The sequence below is a fragment of the Chroicocephalus ridibundus genome, chromosome 4, assembly GCF_963924245.1.
Source record: "Chroicocephalus ridibundus chromosome 4, bChrRid1.1, whole genome shotgun sequence".
Classification (NCBI taxonomy): domain Eukaryota; kingdom Metazoa; phylum Chordata; class Aves; order Charadriiformes; family Laridae; genus Chroicocephalus; species Chroicocephalus ridibundus.
In genome coordinates this window covers 72,918,772-72,935,380 of record NC_086287.1, presented here as the reverse complement: position 1 = coordinate 72,935,380, position 16,609 = coordinate 72,918,772, and the positions used below count along the sequence as shown (strand labels likewise).

The following is a 16,609-nucleotide window of genomic DNA, read 5'->3' as shown; positions in this document are numbered from 1 at the left end:
AGAGCAGGGCCCTGAGAAGGCTGGAGGATAGGGAACCATGCCAGGGCCTCGGGCGCCCCCCCTCACCGGGCACAGTGTGGGCCACCCCTCAGAAGGCTGCACACCAGGGTTTCACACAACTTTTTTGTCAACTTCTTGTCCGAGGCATTGCTTCTGCTTGCAGAGGCTGCCTGCCTCAGCCTCTGGCACCGCAACATTTGCAACCCTGTCTCTCAACAGAAGCCGAAGAATTAAAGAACAACAAATAGCCTTTGAGACATTTTTATTGTTGAATGGACAGCTTCGCTACAACTCATTTCCCCTTCTGAGGGCCTATGGAGCCACCGCCTCCCCTCCCTGGCCCCTGAGCCTCCGGGGGGTGGAGGGACTGAGGTGGGCACTGCACCGGTCACGGAGGATCAAGCTTTACAAAGACCTTGGATTTTAGCAGAAAGCCAGGCAAATTGTACAGTCTTTCCCTCTGTGAAATGAACAGGACAGTTCTCTGCAACACAGCTCCCTCCTTCAGCACCATTGGCTTCCTCTGCCCAGCACCAGCTGCACGGAAGACGGTCTGGGGCAAAATTTTCCAAAGCATTCATGTCTTTTCAACAAAGAATGCAGGCACTTAGTCCCATGTCCACAGAGGCACCAAGGCTCTCAGGTCACCTCCATTTCAAGGGGACATGAGACACCTAGAAGCCTTTCAGACATGGACCTGGGCCTTAAGAGCTTAATCTCATACAGCTGATACAAATCAGGAGTCCTAGGCACTTCTGAAAATTTTACCTCAGTTAATCCTGGCCAGGGAAACCAAGGCCCTGAAGTTACTAGAATCTATTAAGGCAGAGTTCAAAATGGTTCTGTCCCACCTCTTCCCTAAAGTATCTTTGGACCTTAGGGATAGAGACCTACCATTGCATTTGGAAGCATTTAAAACTTCAAGTGGATTCTGAAATTCTAAGATCCTTGTGGCAGTGATGGTGTACGCACGTTTGCTCATTCAGCACCGAGCAGGAAGGGACATGGCCCAGACTGGCAACATGGATTACAGCAAAACATAGTAAAGTACAGTCAGTGAGGAAATGAGGTCCCCATAGCACAGATTTGCCAGTCTGACTTTAATCAAAACAGGCATCGAAGGTGGAAGAGAATTCACATTTTAGCAGAAATACTAACCAGCACTCTTTTTGGATTCAGTCTATATTTGGAAAAAAAAAAAAATCAACAAGAAAATGATGGACAGAACTTTCTTGATTCACACATTATACACCAGAGGTTCAATGGAGACACTTTTTTTTTTTTAAATCCCTGGATGAAATTCAGCACCCTTAAGTTAGCAAAGGCAGAAGGTGAACAGAGTTGCCAGAGAGCTTGATTCTGGGACCTGTGTGCAGAGCTCCCAGCTCCCGGTTAGGGAGTCAGTCGGAAGCCAGAGTGCTCAGCAAGAAGCAGCCGCCTCAGCTCTGCTTTGTTAATACGTGATAGTACAATAAAGAAGATAAAGGATTTTTAAAATGAGATGCATCACAGCATGAGAATTCACTACAACAGCCTCTGCTGTTGAATCACTGCCAAGAAGTGGGATGGTTTTGGTGTAAGTTATGTGTGAATTAGTGAAGTTCTATTATATAGCTAGATAATTTAAAAAAAAGCAACCTGTACAAGTCTTGGAAGAGACCGAGTTGTATCTTCAGTTGGTGCAAAATAAGCATAACTCCACCAATTTTTGTGCTACTTCACTGACACCAGCTGTGAACCCTGATTCCTTGTAGAAACCTAGCAAAACAGTCCAAAGCTGCCCGCTGAAATGCATCCTTAACATACAAACGTCACAAATGTGTAATTAAACTGGAGCCGAGAGTCCTACTGCATGATCCCTATCAAAAATACAAAGTGTGGCCCCAAACCTGCTTGGAGCAGGACTGACATGTGGCAAGCAAGGTGCATTTTTAAAGAGTTACAGAATAAAACCGAACTTGCTATCCAAATAACTTTTTTTTTTTTTAAATAAACTGGCCCAAAATTCTCCTCCGATCTTTTAAGATAGCTCAATATTTCCAAAGTGAACATAACTTTCAAAAACAACACTGATTAAAAAAGATGTTCAATGATACCTTAAAAAATACCCAGAATATCAAATTAATTCCAGTCCAGCGTTATAATTAGTTAAGAATACCTCCTGAAAACTATATCCTCACAAAAAAATGTGGGTACTGAAGTTAAAAGCATCAGAAACATTATGTACTTGAAAATACCACCGATCTTTTAACGTTTAAAAACAAATCAGAACATTCTTTGGAATCACCGAGTTATTAAAATGTGAGTTTCTCTACAGTCTCCACATTGTCTTTTCAAATCAGTCTGTGTACAGATTAAGTCTTTGAGCAGTTTAATATCCACTGTCGGAAAATACAGAGTCTCTGACCAGCAGGAGGCTACATTAAACAGGAAAACATTGGCATTCTCCTTTTAGTACTGACTTCTGCCAAAAATAGAGACTTTCAAGCACAAGACAGAACTGCCCTGTTTTAGGAGATATTTCTTTTCTCTTCTTTTCTAAAATGCATTGTACGTGTACTTCCAGTGCAAATTTTTTTTCAGCACTTGCGACAGGCGAGAAGGAAAGGGGGAAGAAGAGACACACTCTCCTATGGTCTTGCTTGAAGGAACCCATAGCCATAGCACGCTGACCTACCAGCTCTCCTTACTGCTGAAACCAGCTCCCATCGCTGGCAACTTGAGATAGCTTATTAGAGATTTCATTTTTAAGATAAACAGATTACAGTTTAGCATGAAATCTGGCCATGGCTGTGGTTCTATGTGCATAAAGATTGGTTAGAGGTGCTTTCCCCTTTCAGTATTGGTTGGAGTTAATTAAAAACAAGTCTGTGGTATTTCTCCACGTGTGTCATGAAATGTGAGAGATCTGTCTGACTCGGGTCTGTATTTCCTGTCGACACAAAGGGCAGGTCTCCAGTTGCAAGGCACACTCCATGCACAGGTCACTGAAGGAGAAGAAAAAAAAATAATACATCAGTTAAAGCCTGCATTTACAGTATGAAAAACTAAAAAGAAAAAAAATCCAAGCACTAAGCAGTTTAGTTAGCCTGCTAGAAACACAGACAAGATCAGTCTTTCAGCACGGAGATTAGGAATTGCAAGTCAGGTGTTGTGGATGCACAGGCTTTGAGAGGCGCTCCTGCTGCTCAGCATCCTGCCGACCTGAAACCTCTAGTGCAGTTGGCCAGGATTACACTCGCACGCTTTTGTTAATCCCAACGCTTGCTCTGGTCTGGGGAACAGCAGCCCCCGTGCCCTGCGTGAAGCTGTCGCCACTTCTTGTTGAGGCACACTGGACACGTCTCCTGTTTTTAACTTGGCAACATGCAGACAGAAGACCTGTGGCAAAACTGCTTCCATGAGTGCTCTAAAAACACTAAGGAACTGGACTTAACTGTATTAAGTTTCCTAGTAGGCTACTTACACGATACTTATTGCTCAAACTGCCCTCTCAATTTTTAGCTTCTAGAGGAATTTGTGACTTGAGACAATCCATTAGTTGAACATTTAATGGAGTATATAATGAATTTTCTGCTCTCCTCAAAGTGATCCGGATTTCACAGCACCAGTACCAAGCAAGTACTCATCAGCAAAGCCTTTGAGATGAGGGATAGCATGTATAGTACCGTAGCCGCAGTACTTCCCCAGCCCCAAACACACACACACACACACACACACACACAGTTAAGGATTAAATCTGCTTAGGGGGAGGGTGGGAATACTTTGCTTAACTTCTGTATGTGTCACATCCTTAAAAGGATTCATTATTTCCTTTATGCTGGGGAGTCAACCAAGATAAGCAGGGACTGCAGCTGGTCTCACCAAAGCTCAACGCCAAACACATACATTTTCTGTTTCTTTGTTTGGCGATTTGTTTTGGGCGGGGGTGGGGTGCAGGGGATGCAGGGGAGGGAGGGCAGGAGGATGGGGGTTTTGGGGAGTTGTTTTTTTTTTTTTTTTTTTTAAAGTTTTTACCTGTGTCCACATGGCCTGAGCTCTGTGTCTGCTACCTCATCACAGCAAAGCGTGCAGCAGTTCTCTCGGATACTCACTTGCTTCAACAAAGCCAGGCGCCTGTGTCTGGAGAAAAGGGAACACCCCCCCCCCAGCCCGACCCCAAATGTTAGTTCGATTCATGATAGATTCACAACTATTCCGAGTATCGCATCAAAACCAATGCAACACTTGCCTGTGCTACTCAACGCTACTGCTGCTCAGCGTCGAGAATAACTTCCCACAAAAAAGGCTTAATGCACCCAGAGATGTTCAGAACAGTTTTTGACTCCCTACTCTGGTCTGTCAGAAAGGGACAAGGAGGGTGTTAGATTACAATCCTCCCAGCTCCCACAGCTGAACACTTCAAAAAAATTCTTCTTTAATATCTGTGTACTTTTAGGAGTTAAGAAACAAAAAACCCCAAAACAAAACACAAAACCACACAGACCCATGTATCAACAAAATTCAGCAACCCTGCAATGCTGTAACGCAGTTTAAAATAATATAAATTGAAAAGAAAAATCAACATCCCAGTATGGCAACTGCCACAAAGGAGAGTAAAAGGATAAAAATCCCCCATTTGATGAAATAAGGCATTTCAAGTTTGGAACACCTACACTACACGCCAAAGCTGTTCAGTGGCAGGGTGGTGTGTTGAGCCCAGACCATGGCCCAGCACTAGATGTATTAAATTCAGCACAGCTCTACATGAGTTTATGTTAACTCCTGCGATGGATAATTAGGGTCCAACTCAGACCTTTGCCTTTTTTTCCCCTATCACTTTTAAGATCAAAGTCATCTTTTCATTTAGGATTGGCTTACTGTTTCCAAACAGTTCAGGCTATGGGGCAGGGATGATCTTTGTTTACGCAAAGAGCAGCAGCGTCCAGCCTTGACTGGAGCCTTTCAGTGCCATCAGGTATTAAATGGTTTCTGCCACAGGAGGCCTGGTTCCTCCCGTCAGGAGGAACAGGACTACACAGTTTCCATCAACAGGAAACCTGTTTCCCCCAGTTTCTCTCTACACCTTTTGGCACAATCGAGTAACAGCTGTTGTTAAGCTCATGCTTAAACATTGCAAGAGTAGTGCCAGAGTGACATCAATACCAATCACACCCGATCGGCAGCTAAAAAACCACAAAACCCCTCATCTAGTGCAAGACACTAAAAAAAAAAAAAAAGAGAGAGAAGAACACTGACTTTGAAAAGGGGGCTGACCAAGAATGATAACTAACAGATCACTTTAAGGGACTGAATCATAACTAACAGATCACCTTAAGGGACTGAATCAGGCTTTCACTTAAAGCACCTGCAGTCACAAGCCGGTGTAAGTTATTCTGACATTATATGTAAGTACAAAACTGCCTTGCAAGCTGCATTTGATTTTCTCTGCATAAATGCAGTATTGCAAGCCTCAAACTTTGTCAGTGTATGACTCAGATCCAGGAGTAAGGCATTATTTTTGTTTTGTTTTTAAACACTAAGACGCTCAAATACCTAATCCACCTGATTGAACAGGTAGGCAATTCAAAACCAGTCTCTGAATTCTATTATAGCCAGGGGTACCCACTGCCATCACCCTTCCCCCCCATTTAATTAGACACAACAAAAGATTATTTCAAGCCCAAACACCAGCAGCTCTCCAGAGGGCCCATCTTTAGACAAAATTGCAAATCTGCAGTAAGGCACATCCCAGATTACACTGTATACTGTTACTGCTTGTGTTCCAGTAAGTTATTTTATTACTAATGACCTAAACCAGAAAAGCTATTAGTTTTCATGAAAAGTGTATCCAAAGCTGTTTCTATTTGGCTTGATTTATATGTAAGTGGGGAACCACTTCTAAATTTGAATCGCCTTTGTCAGTACTATAATTCACAAAGGGGAAACTTTTCATCTGGATCAGAAAAGGAGGACAACTTCAAGTCTTACAACCATTCAGTACCTCCATACTGCCAACATCACAAATTAGGTCAAATTTAAATAAGACATCCTTTTAAATTAAGACTACACCTCCTCAACCAACCTAATCATTCTTAGCAGGAGGCACTTTCACCAAAACCAGTTTCTTGTGCAGTACTAGTCAATTTTAATTTAGCTTAATAGTACAAAAAAAATTAGTTTAATGAATTTTGGTTGTGTATCTCCTGCCCTACTTATTAAGTTGCACCGGAGCCTGTGATCCAATCCTTTTCTGAAAGAGACCTATGGAGGTGTGACCCCATAAAAGATAACTTTGCTAAGTACAACATAAGAATATGCAACTCAGAAGTGTGGCATTGTATTTATCCATATGCAAACACACTTAAACTAGACAGGAAGATTACCTGGGCAAAATGATTTTCTCTTCTGCTGTCAGAAAGGCATAATCATTAAAGGTACTAAACTTCATTGACGGTGGGTACTTGAAAGGTTTTGCCCCAAAGTTGAACTCACATTGTTGATAGGACATGAAACTTGCTGCAGCAAAAAAGCCAGATCTGCAATGTGATCAACAACAAACGTTTCAGAATGACTTAATAATAGAGCTTTCCGGACGTCTTGCTACTATAACCAGACAAAAAAATATACCCCGAAACAAAGAGACAAGTTCCTTCAACAGAAATGTGCTACAGCTAATTGGCAGAAAACCCTCTAACACACCCAGTTTCACCTGCACATACTTTGCTCACTTAGTTCTCAATTTCTGAATTTACCGGCGGGGTTTATCTGAATTTACTACTAAGACAGCCAAGAAAGGCCGCCCACTCTGCAACAAGGCTTAGTCACACACTAAGAGCAGACGCATCCATCTGAGTAACACACAACCTGATCCTCTTTACATCGATCAGCTCAGTTATCTCCTTCAGCACTGGAAAAAAAGTATTTTTCTTCCAAACAATTGCTGTTCAGTGGCCAGCCCAGCCTAACCCATGACAGTTGTGAGGAGCAGTACCAGCTTCAAGGGACGCCTCCATCTCCACCGCTCCTGCTGCTTTCTTTGAGCAGGCAGAGATCTGGGGAACCTGCAGTCCCCCACACTTGTTGTGTGGGACCCACACGGGATGAATCCAGGTCTGAGCTCTCTTACCACAACACCCATCTGCTCCTCCTTGCCCTTGCAGGATTACCTCAGGCCAGCTGTCTTTTCTTCACAGCCACCTTGTCAAAACACCACAACTATCACTTCTTTCAGTTTTGTTTGCTGAAGGGGCCCAAGTTGAGTAATACCTTAAGCTCTAACCAAGAAGAGAATCTGTTGAGTATGTAAGTGACATACTCCACACAGAGTACTGCAAGCTGAGCAGACAAGATACACCGCTACTCTTTAAACTCCTCTCTGCTTGCTTCTTGAACTTCATTTTGAGGAGAAAACATGAATGAAATTATTAGCACAGTAGTATTAATTTACAGAGTACTGTAACATTTAATTAAGCTGCATAGGAAGCTGCTCTCTCAAGTATCACACCATCTTATCTTTTCAGAACTAAACGGCTGAACTTCCCCGGGAGAATCAGAGGAGTTCACCATGTGTTAACTCTAACAGAGTTGGCAAAATAAGCCTCACACCTTTACGTAGTGCTACCAAGAGACATGCTCCCATGAACATTCAATATGCTACTACAGGAACTGGCCCCAGCGAACAGCAGAAGTTAATACGCATTCTTCAGCATTTACAGGACTGAGGCTTTATTTTTTAGAAGATCAAAAATTCCTCAAGCTCTATCAGAAATTTGTTCATCTTTGCTACAGCCTCCTATTTCAGTGCCGTGCTAGTTTGACCATAGAAAACATCTGTTGAAGGTCCAAAGTATTTATTTTGGACTCTGAAATCCACCTGTAAAATTATATCCTTCTCACTGATGTCTAAGCAACTTTCAATTGAGAAACCTGCTTAACAGTGGCTTCAGGTAAGCGGGTTTCTCAAATGGGAAATGCTTCATATAATTAAAACAATTATCCACACAGGTCACTGTCCTTCCAAATGAGCACATACTTACACAGCAGATGAAAATACTTGCTTCTCAGCAGGAAGCTGGTTTCCATTTAAATAGAAGATCATTTGCTTTTCTTGCAAGTCTAGTAGAAATCCTATTGTGTCTCCTTCCATGCAAAACAAAGATAATTTAGAGATTTCACTTCTCTTAAATGCCTACAGCTGAAACAGTTATTGTTTTAACTATCACATATCTCACTATGAATTGTCTCATTTAAAAGGAACTGTCTGCAAAAGCATAAAGGAAGAAACATTGATACAGACAGTAACTACAGGAAAAGCTCAGGACAAAATAGTAAAAAAAAAAAAAAAATTTAGTCTGCCAGAGCATAATACATAGTTGTAGAAGTATTGCAGAGCCTTTGCCAAAGCCAGGAAAAAAGCTGCACTATTTCTCTCCTTGGCTATTTCACACCCATTGAAGATATTCTTACAACACACACTTGTTAAGTCCAAGTTTCTTCTATGCTTTATTTTGCACATACTTATTTTTAAGAGGTATTTTAATTTAGCCATCCTTAGGAGAAATTTTTAATAGAAGAGAAGGTGGGACAGTTCACACGAGCATGGCATGCGCAGACCCCTACCAAGATTTCAAAGCTGAGATCAAGAACAGAATTTTGCTATCTAAGTAGCTATCCAAGAACTTCAAGCAAGCAAGACAGAGCAACTCCCTCCTTAACCTGAATTAGACAGGTTTTTCCACCACTTCCCTAAAATAACTCTTTCAACCCAGAAAGGAACATTTCAACCCTGTTTGTAGGGCTACAAGCATCTAAGAAAAAGTCTTATGATTAAGTGTCCAGCAATGTTAGTTGGTACTATGAGTTGTACTCTGCCTGTTAAATGCTTTTTCATTTAACCAAAAAGATTATCTTCACACATATTGTGTAACAAGAGTATGGTGCCCACTTTGTACACTTAAACCACTGCAAATACTAGTAAAGGCACAATAATTATTAAACCTTCAGTATCATCAGGATTAGGCAGTAACTGCTCTGTATCCACCTACTAACAAACTGTTTTCTAGGCACCTGCAAGAGGAAAAAAATCCCGTGCAGAAATCCAACTAGGCTAGAGAGCAGAAGATGGACTGAATACCTTCTTTCCAACAGGGATGGGAATGTGGTTTACTTCTGGCATTATACCAAATCAGCTGCCGGCAGCCATCGTACGCACAGGAGTATTCATCGTCCCCGATGCCGTAACCTTCCTTTAGAAAAAGGAGCAAAGCATTTCAGTCTGCAGCCGTTCCTCACACAGAAGGGCTAAAGCTAAACCATTCATCCAAGAGCAGGAAGGGTTTCTCCCACCCCCGTGAAAACAATTTTTTCAAACTAGTCTTAGTTTCATTTTCACACCAAAAGGACTTTGTTGGGGCGAGGAGGAGGGAAAAAGGGGATATTGCCTCCAAAGTGGTTTTCATCCTCTGTGAGTTCAAGTCACTCCTGTCTGTTGAGCTATTTAAAAATCAGAAGCCAGTACCCAAATAGCTAACTCTTTGTGTCTTAAAAAGTCAACACAGAAGTGTAACCACTCTCTTATCTTGAAGTCCCAGTATCAGACTGGTAATACCTTCCCCCACAAGATACCCAAGTGCCACCAGAACACACAGTACAGAGAAAGAACAAACCCATAGCCCCTGCACTGAATTTGTTGCATATTGTGTCCCTTTCAGTGCCAGCCTCCCTAAAGTCATGAAAAGGTTATCAAGTGATATTCCCAAGGTCCCAGAAAAATGCAAAACTAGAAGTTTCAGAGTGGGAGAAGAATTTGTCATGTAGGAGAGCGCAAACACGAAACCCAAAAGCCTTATGGAAGGGAACTTCCTTGTGCTCAGCACGGTTTGTCTGGAGCACAAATACTAGGCAGTATCTGATTACACAAGCCTCAGATGTCCCAAATTAAAGCTAAGCCCAGCTAATGGGTGTTTAATGTCATATTTAGGACTAGTCTTTTTGTTACACATGCCGCAAACAAAGAGCATATGGCTACTCTGATGAGCGTGTGTGACATACCCAGAAGAGAACATCCCTGTATTTCAGGTAGACGGCTGATGAACTTCAGGAACAGTAGCATTTAGCTACCAGCAAAACAGCTGTAGCAACAGCAAATCATCCTGCTCAGAGATGTGACATCTCCTGTTTTCATACCTTGTACAGGAAGCACAGACAGAAAAACGCATCTACACCAAGCGCCTTAACAGTAAGTGGGAAAAATCTTTTAAGCCTCTTAGCAGTCTGAAGGCAGACACATGGCCTTTTATTTCAAACAGTTTCCATTACACTCAGCATCTACAATACCTGTGCTCAGGACAGCTCTGGACAGTAGTTTTGTTTGGTTGTGTTTTTAAATCACACTTGCAATTCCATGCAAGAAGTGTGGGTCTGGACTTTGGATGTGATGTAGAGATATCTGCGTGTCATACACCAGCAGACGACAACACTATATACACGAATAATTAGAAGAAGTGGAGCAAGACCACTGAGCTCACAGGAAGACTTAAATTAAATGGTGAGAAAAGCTCCTCTCCCATTCCTGTTGGGTTTCTCGCCACTGCTGTCTGTTTGGTCTCCTTCACTTATTTCTCTCATACACCCCATCATCAATATTTACTCACACATATGTATTTGGCCTATCTTCTTTTAACTGTTTATCTCTACATTATATTTTTTTTTCTCTCCTAAATTAGGTTCCAAGTAGGAACAGAAAGCCATGAAATTACAATAATAGAGAAGGGCTACAGGTACATTTCAATCTCAAGCTCAGAGGGTAGAAGCGTCAGCTTAAAATCCCAGTGCTGTATTTCCATTGTGGTCAGTGGCAGTAGGCTAAGCCATACACGCCTTTTGTACTAAAATTCCATCTTGCACTTTAATGAATTTTATTGGAAGTTTGGAAGGCTGATAATATGGAAAGTCCTCTCTTAGCTGAAGGAAAGAAGTTTTTTGGGTCGTAACCATTATGCTTTCTTAGTATTATGGAAATACTGAAGCAAATGAGTTTACAACAGCCACCCAGAGTTACCATGAGGATCTAAGAAGAAAGACGTCCTAGGTACATCTCTACTAAGATTTGAGATAATTCTTTGAATATAGGTTTGGACTTGACATGCACATAGCACATTTGGCTTTAATGCTAGCAAGTACGTAATTTTAAAAGTAAAATAGTAGGAAAAAGAATACTTAGAAGCAGAATACTCTTCTAAGTATTCTTCGAAGTAAGATACTAGATCTCCCTCATCCCTCTGGATGAGAGGGAGAGCAAAGCAAACTAGGTACTCTGTACAAACAGTGTACTTATTCTATATTATCAGAATGAAGGCAAGAAGGTAGAGGGTTTAATCTTTTTGTAACCCTTACTTTTAACTAAAAAGAAGCTTTCACATACCCAAACCATACCATAGTGCTGCTACCAGCAGATCCAGCGATACCATGCTATCCCAGAGTCAATTCAAATAATTCTTTCCCTTGTGAAAGTTAATTTAATAGGAGAGTCTGTTAAAGAAGGTAATCAAATGGCTGCTTGGTGACCTGTGTAAAGGCGAGTGCACAATGATCTGCTAGTTCCTAGTGAGCAATTGTTTACTTCACAAAAAAAAAAAAAAAAACAGACAGTAACCACCGCTGTTATCAAAAGAATTTCCAAGAAGAAACTAAGCCACAAGAAATAAACCATTTCCCTGTAGCTTCCAGACAACAGCAAGTAGATCACAAGCTGTCGCGGCTAGCAGCTACACATGATTTGTGTGAACAGTGTCAGCCTGGAGCAGAGACAACACAGCCTTTTCTTGCACCGCTAACTTCAGACAAAATAGCTTCATGAAAGCAGAGGAAAAACTGAAGGAAACGGGCAAGTGCATGGTTACTGCCACAGAATAACCAGAGCTATTTTCATAGGTGTTGTACGTAGGAAAATACTGAAGTTACACCATCAGCTGGATGATGTTGCATATACTCACGTGGTTGAGAAATTTGCTGTCTTTGGTAGCCCATCCTATCTGCATCACTCCTGAAGTAATGACTGTAACTTCATAGTACCAAACTCCGGAATCGACACAGAACGTACACCTAACGCTTTCAAAGGACGAGGCATCACATCGAGCCTACCAAAACCAAACCAAAATTAAGTTGTGACAAAATTAGCATTCAAACAAGCCCCTTCCTTCCCTGGATCAAGTTTCTCGCGCGTAAGAATATACCAGCGTAATTTTAGAGACACTTTAGTCAAAAAGCAACCTCTCTTTATAGCAGTAATTGTCACACAAACTAGCCAGTAGGCCAGACTGAAAATTGTCAAGTGGTAAGCCACAAGGGAAAAAAAACACAGTAGAAACTTGACAGGGTCAATTTAAAGACTTAAAAACTAAGACAGCCCAAGTCATGGGTTGTTAGCCGACTTCTGGTGTGAAGGACAGAGAAGTATTCAACGTTAATTCACGAAAATTCATCTGTAAGTAGTCAAACACATTTTTAGAAGAAGTAACAAAGGAAGAAAAAAAACAACCCACAATGCCAAGACAAAAATCCTACTGTTACGGACTTTTTGAGACTAGGCAGGGCAAACAATAGGAATTATACTTTGTGAACCATTTTAGCCAAAATGAGGGAAAAGGCAGCTAACTCTTAAGCATCCTCTTCCCTTTTCTGAAGTTTTGGGGCACAGATACAAGCGTTACTTTGGTGTGAACATTTCTACAACCGAGATCAGTGTAGTGATGTTACAACCCTCTGACAAAGCAAGTTTGCTATGCAAAGCCGGCAGAGAACTTTGACTCATTCTAGGAAATCAGAGAAGCAAGTAGCAAACAAAAATAGTTTAAACCTGCCTTTTTCTTCAGACTCCTTTTCAGGTTGAAATCCTGAAGTGATATCCTACCTCTAATCCGTGTGGCGAGATCTTCAGGTATTCACTGACATCGTTACTGTTCAGCATGGCCCTAATGTTGGTCAAGTCAACCTTCTCATACGTAAACTGCCTGCCTTCTTTTAAAACTGCAAAATAAAACTATTTTTTAATCACAGCAGCAGCAAAACCTCATTTTAAACATTTCACACAGCGCCAATCAATCTCTCTCGGGTCCAGTTAATTTTTGGTATAACTGAATGAAATATTGATATTTTGCCTGCATGAAAACAGCATCACTTCCAATGCACTGTGTGTTAAATATCCTCTAAACATCAGAACACAACCAATACCTCTGACTAGAGCTCCTACAATCTAATTACTGCTTTCAGGAAACCCAAGGCAAGTGTAAGGCATCCAAGTTCATACCAAGATGCTGTTTCAGGATTTACCATTGTATTCGTATATTCAGTTGGGCATAGTTTTTCTGATTCGTCACAGTGGAAAAGATTTTGGGGATGGGGAAAAAGGGGAAGGGAAAAACAAGGATTTAAAAGGCTTTTTTACCCTCTTATTTTCAGTTAGGTGATGAACTTGAACTGAGCCAAAGCAGCTCTTTCTCCCTGTGTCCCCTTTTCACGTGGGCAGATCAGAAGCATTTATCTTGCCAGGTGTCAAATCACTGACACATGCACGTTAATTTACAAATCAGAGGTCTTATCTTAGGACCCTTTGTATTATCCTAAACTTGCTACAACACTTATACAGGCGTTTATTAAACACAACTGACATTGGCCTCCCGTAAGCTGGCTAAAGTCCCACAGAGCCAAACAAGAATTTTACCCAAATTTAGGTTAACGGACATTAGAAACTATGAGGTCCTTAGAGTTGCTGCACTCCTGAAATCACAACTAAACAAGCAAATTTGATGCTTGTTAGTCATCCAAAAGGATAGATCTAGAAGTGCTTTGTCGAACACTTTTCAGTTTTGCTCACAAGACCGTAAGCTTTAAGAAGTCTTTAACAATTCTTTGAGACTGTGCGCTGCTGGGGTATGATGGCGGTAGTGACTGTCACCAGGATGTGTCAGTAATCCAGCTGTTCTGCAGAGAGGCAGAGCTGCGGTATTTAGCCACTACTCAGCACGTCTGCTGAAGCGTGGGTTACAGGAAATATGGTGCAAGAGAGGATTTTCATTGCAGCTCCAACTTGCAGGTTATAAACCACTTCCTTTCACAAACGTTTTCCTTGCCAAAATTTCCTTTCCAGGCAATTACACTGGATTTATTCGCCTTTTTTTTTTTTTTGAAGGAGAGTGATTACAGTCAGGTATATTTACAATAAGTGCTTACACGAAACAAATACAAAGTAGTCCTTCAACTCTTTCAAGAAGTGATTAATATTAAATGAATCCATCCCTTTGTTATACCTACACAGATTGTCTAAACTCCACTGGGCACAGAATCCAACCTGGCGTTTTAAATAGTCTGGATTATCTGTCCATTTCTCTAGCAAGATCAGTTGGTCACTAATGCAGGATTCAGAAACTGTCATTTTATTTTCACCTGCAATTTAAGAGGAAAAAAAAAAAAAAGAGTTAATTGCTATAAACTATGGGTAAGTTTAGTTAAAAATAGTAACATTCTACAAATACAGTAGAACATACCCCCCCGCTTTAAACCTCCGGGTCACAAACAGCATGAAATTCTTCCCCAAGCAGATGCAAAATTAACTTAGCACTCAGATATACCACTTCTCAGCACAGAGCTGCATCATCAAAAGACTACTAGATCACAGCTGTTCTCAATCTCCCTAATACAGATTTATTTCTTTTCAAGTAACAATGGTCTCATGTCATAAGCCTTTATGTGGCAATTCTAAGCTGAGAAGGACTGAGTTTCAGCAAATCTCTTCTGTGGGTGGGGTGACATTAAAGTGTCAAAAAACAAATACCCCATCATAGCTGTTCTCCATCTCCAATACAGCATTATTTCAGTGACAAAGGCCTCGTGTCGTAAGTCCTTCTACAGCAGCTTCTAACTGTGAAGGACTGCACTGAGTTTCATCAAGTATCTCAAGGGTTTTGAGGGGTAGAGGGATGTCACTAAAGCAAATATTTCTTGCCTGTAATTGGACAAACATTTCTCTTCTACATTTGTGTTCCCACCAATCCAGTCTCTCTCATGCTCAGACAAAGCAAGTGACAACCATGCAGAAGCCATAGTATGACCGTTAAGAGCAGTATCAGGCTAATACTTACTTGTTTGTGCAAACTTCTCCAGTGCTATTAGTGCAAAAAGCATCACCGTTGGATGAGACTGGAAGTTCTAAACATGGGCAGTAAGAAGAGTTATTTAATAAATAGCCAGCGCAGATGGATAGGAAAAGCTGTCTGTCACAGAATGCTTTAGGTTGAAAGGGTCCTCAAGGCTCGTCCAGTCCAGCCTCCTGTTGAGGGCTGGTCCAGGTAGATCAGGCTGCTCAGTGCCTTGTCCTACTGACTTCCGATTACCTCCAAGGATGGAGGATCCCACACTCTGCAATCTCAACTTCCTATAACGTACGTTACCAGTATTTACCAAAGCCTAACTTTTCACAGTAATAATAAAAAATAAATTGCATTACAATTGCTATGTATGGATACAGACATAAAGATTGAAGACACTTACCAAGCTGTGAAGTAAATATTCCAATATGCCTGGGCTGAGCAAGCCTATACTCGCAGGACCTACAAGAACATTAAAAATTAAATCCATCCACAGGAACTACCATATACTCATCATTGCACAGAACTTTTAAACCCAGGGCAACAAATTAAAGGACACCTACGAACTTTGCAGCAAAGCAGAACTATAATATAGAATGATTATCATTGTTCCCAGTCAAATATTTGCTACACATTTAATAAGTCCAGAGATATTGACAAATTACAAACATTCCCAGTTTACCCGCTGCAAATGGGTATAGAGTTCTAGCCGTGCTCCTGAGCTTTCGAAGCAAGACTTCACCAGCCCCTGCTTAGCATGTTCATGCCCATTACTTTCGAAAACAGACTGGCTCCTCTTTTCTTCCAGAGTCAAAATATAGAGACCAGCTCCATTTATCAGTAGCCCAAAATAAGCAAAACTGACTGAGCATCTAATACAACCTACTTGACAGTTAATTATACAATTTGCAGCAGCACCATAGCAAGCAGCCAATTTAAAAAAAAAAAATGCCCTGCAATACTGTCCGCTTAATCAAGAGAGAGACACAAGGGAATCAAACACTGGCAGCTACAAACTCTAACAAATTGCAATGGGTCCCACCACAGCATGAACAGATTTGCTGCCTGAGCTGATACAGTGAGACCCGTGTCCACTAAGACAAAAGTAGATACAGCATCTTATTTTGACTTAGTATAACAGGGTTGGAGTATTATAGTTCAAAAAGGCTTCCTGCCCTTATTCTTCCCCCCCCCCCCCCCAGAAATATTGAAATTGTTTTAAATAACTATTAGGTGATACCACACAATCACTTTTTCCTCCTTTTCCTGACTGCTTTCAGAAAAGAAGAAAAAAACTAAACAAAATCAACCATCAGCAGGAAGGAAACTGAAAGTAATCAGTTTCCACCAGGGTACTAGAAATGACAGGGAATAAAAAAAGTTCTATGGGAAAAGTCACCTTAAAAATAGAATCCCAGCAATTTTCTTTTAAGCAACCCAGAAGAGAGAATCTTTTCAGCTAACTACAATAAGGCAACACACGT

At 41.2% G+C, this 16,609-nt stretch overlaps 1 protein-coding gene across 4 annotated transcripts in view; it reads right to left on the bottom strand.

The window, feature by feature from the left end:
• Positions 1-253: 253 nt before the first annotated feature.
• The window catches only part of RSPRY1 (ring finger and SPRY domain containing 1), a 40,244-nt gene continuing 23,888 nt past the window's right edge, over positions 254-16,609 (bottom strand). For all 4 annotated transcript variants that reach the window (XM_063334017.1, XM_063334018.1, XM_063334016.1 and 1 more), the window contains exons 7-16: positions 15,529-15,587; positions 15,120-15,186; positions 14,293-14,424; positions 12,893-13,008; positions 11,976-12,119; positions 9,116-9,227; positions 8,019-8,121; positions 6,366-6,518; positions 4,018-4,122; positions 254-2,987 (exon numbers count right to left, since the gene is read on the bottom strand). In XM_063334017.1, coding sequence (XP_063190087.1) covers positions 2,891-2,987; positions 4,018-4,122; positions 6,366-6,518; positions 8,019-8,121; positions 9,116-9,227; positions 11,976-12,119; positions 12,893-13,008; positions 14,293-14,424; positions 15,120-15,186; positions 15,529-15,587 — 1,088 coding nt within the window. In that variant the 3' untranslated portion in view covers positions 254-2,890. The remainder of the gene's footprint in view (positions 2,988-4,017; positions 4,123-6,365; positions 6,519-8,018; positions 8,122-9,115; positions 9,228-11,975; positions 12,120-12,892; positions 13,009-14,292; positions 14,425-15,119; positions 15,187-15,528; positions 15,588-16,609) is intronic.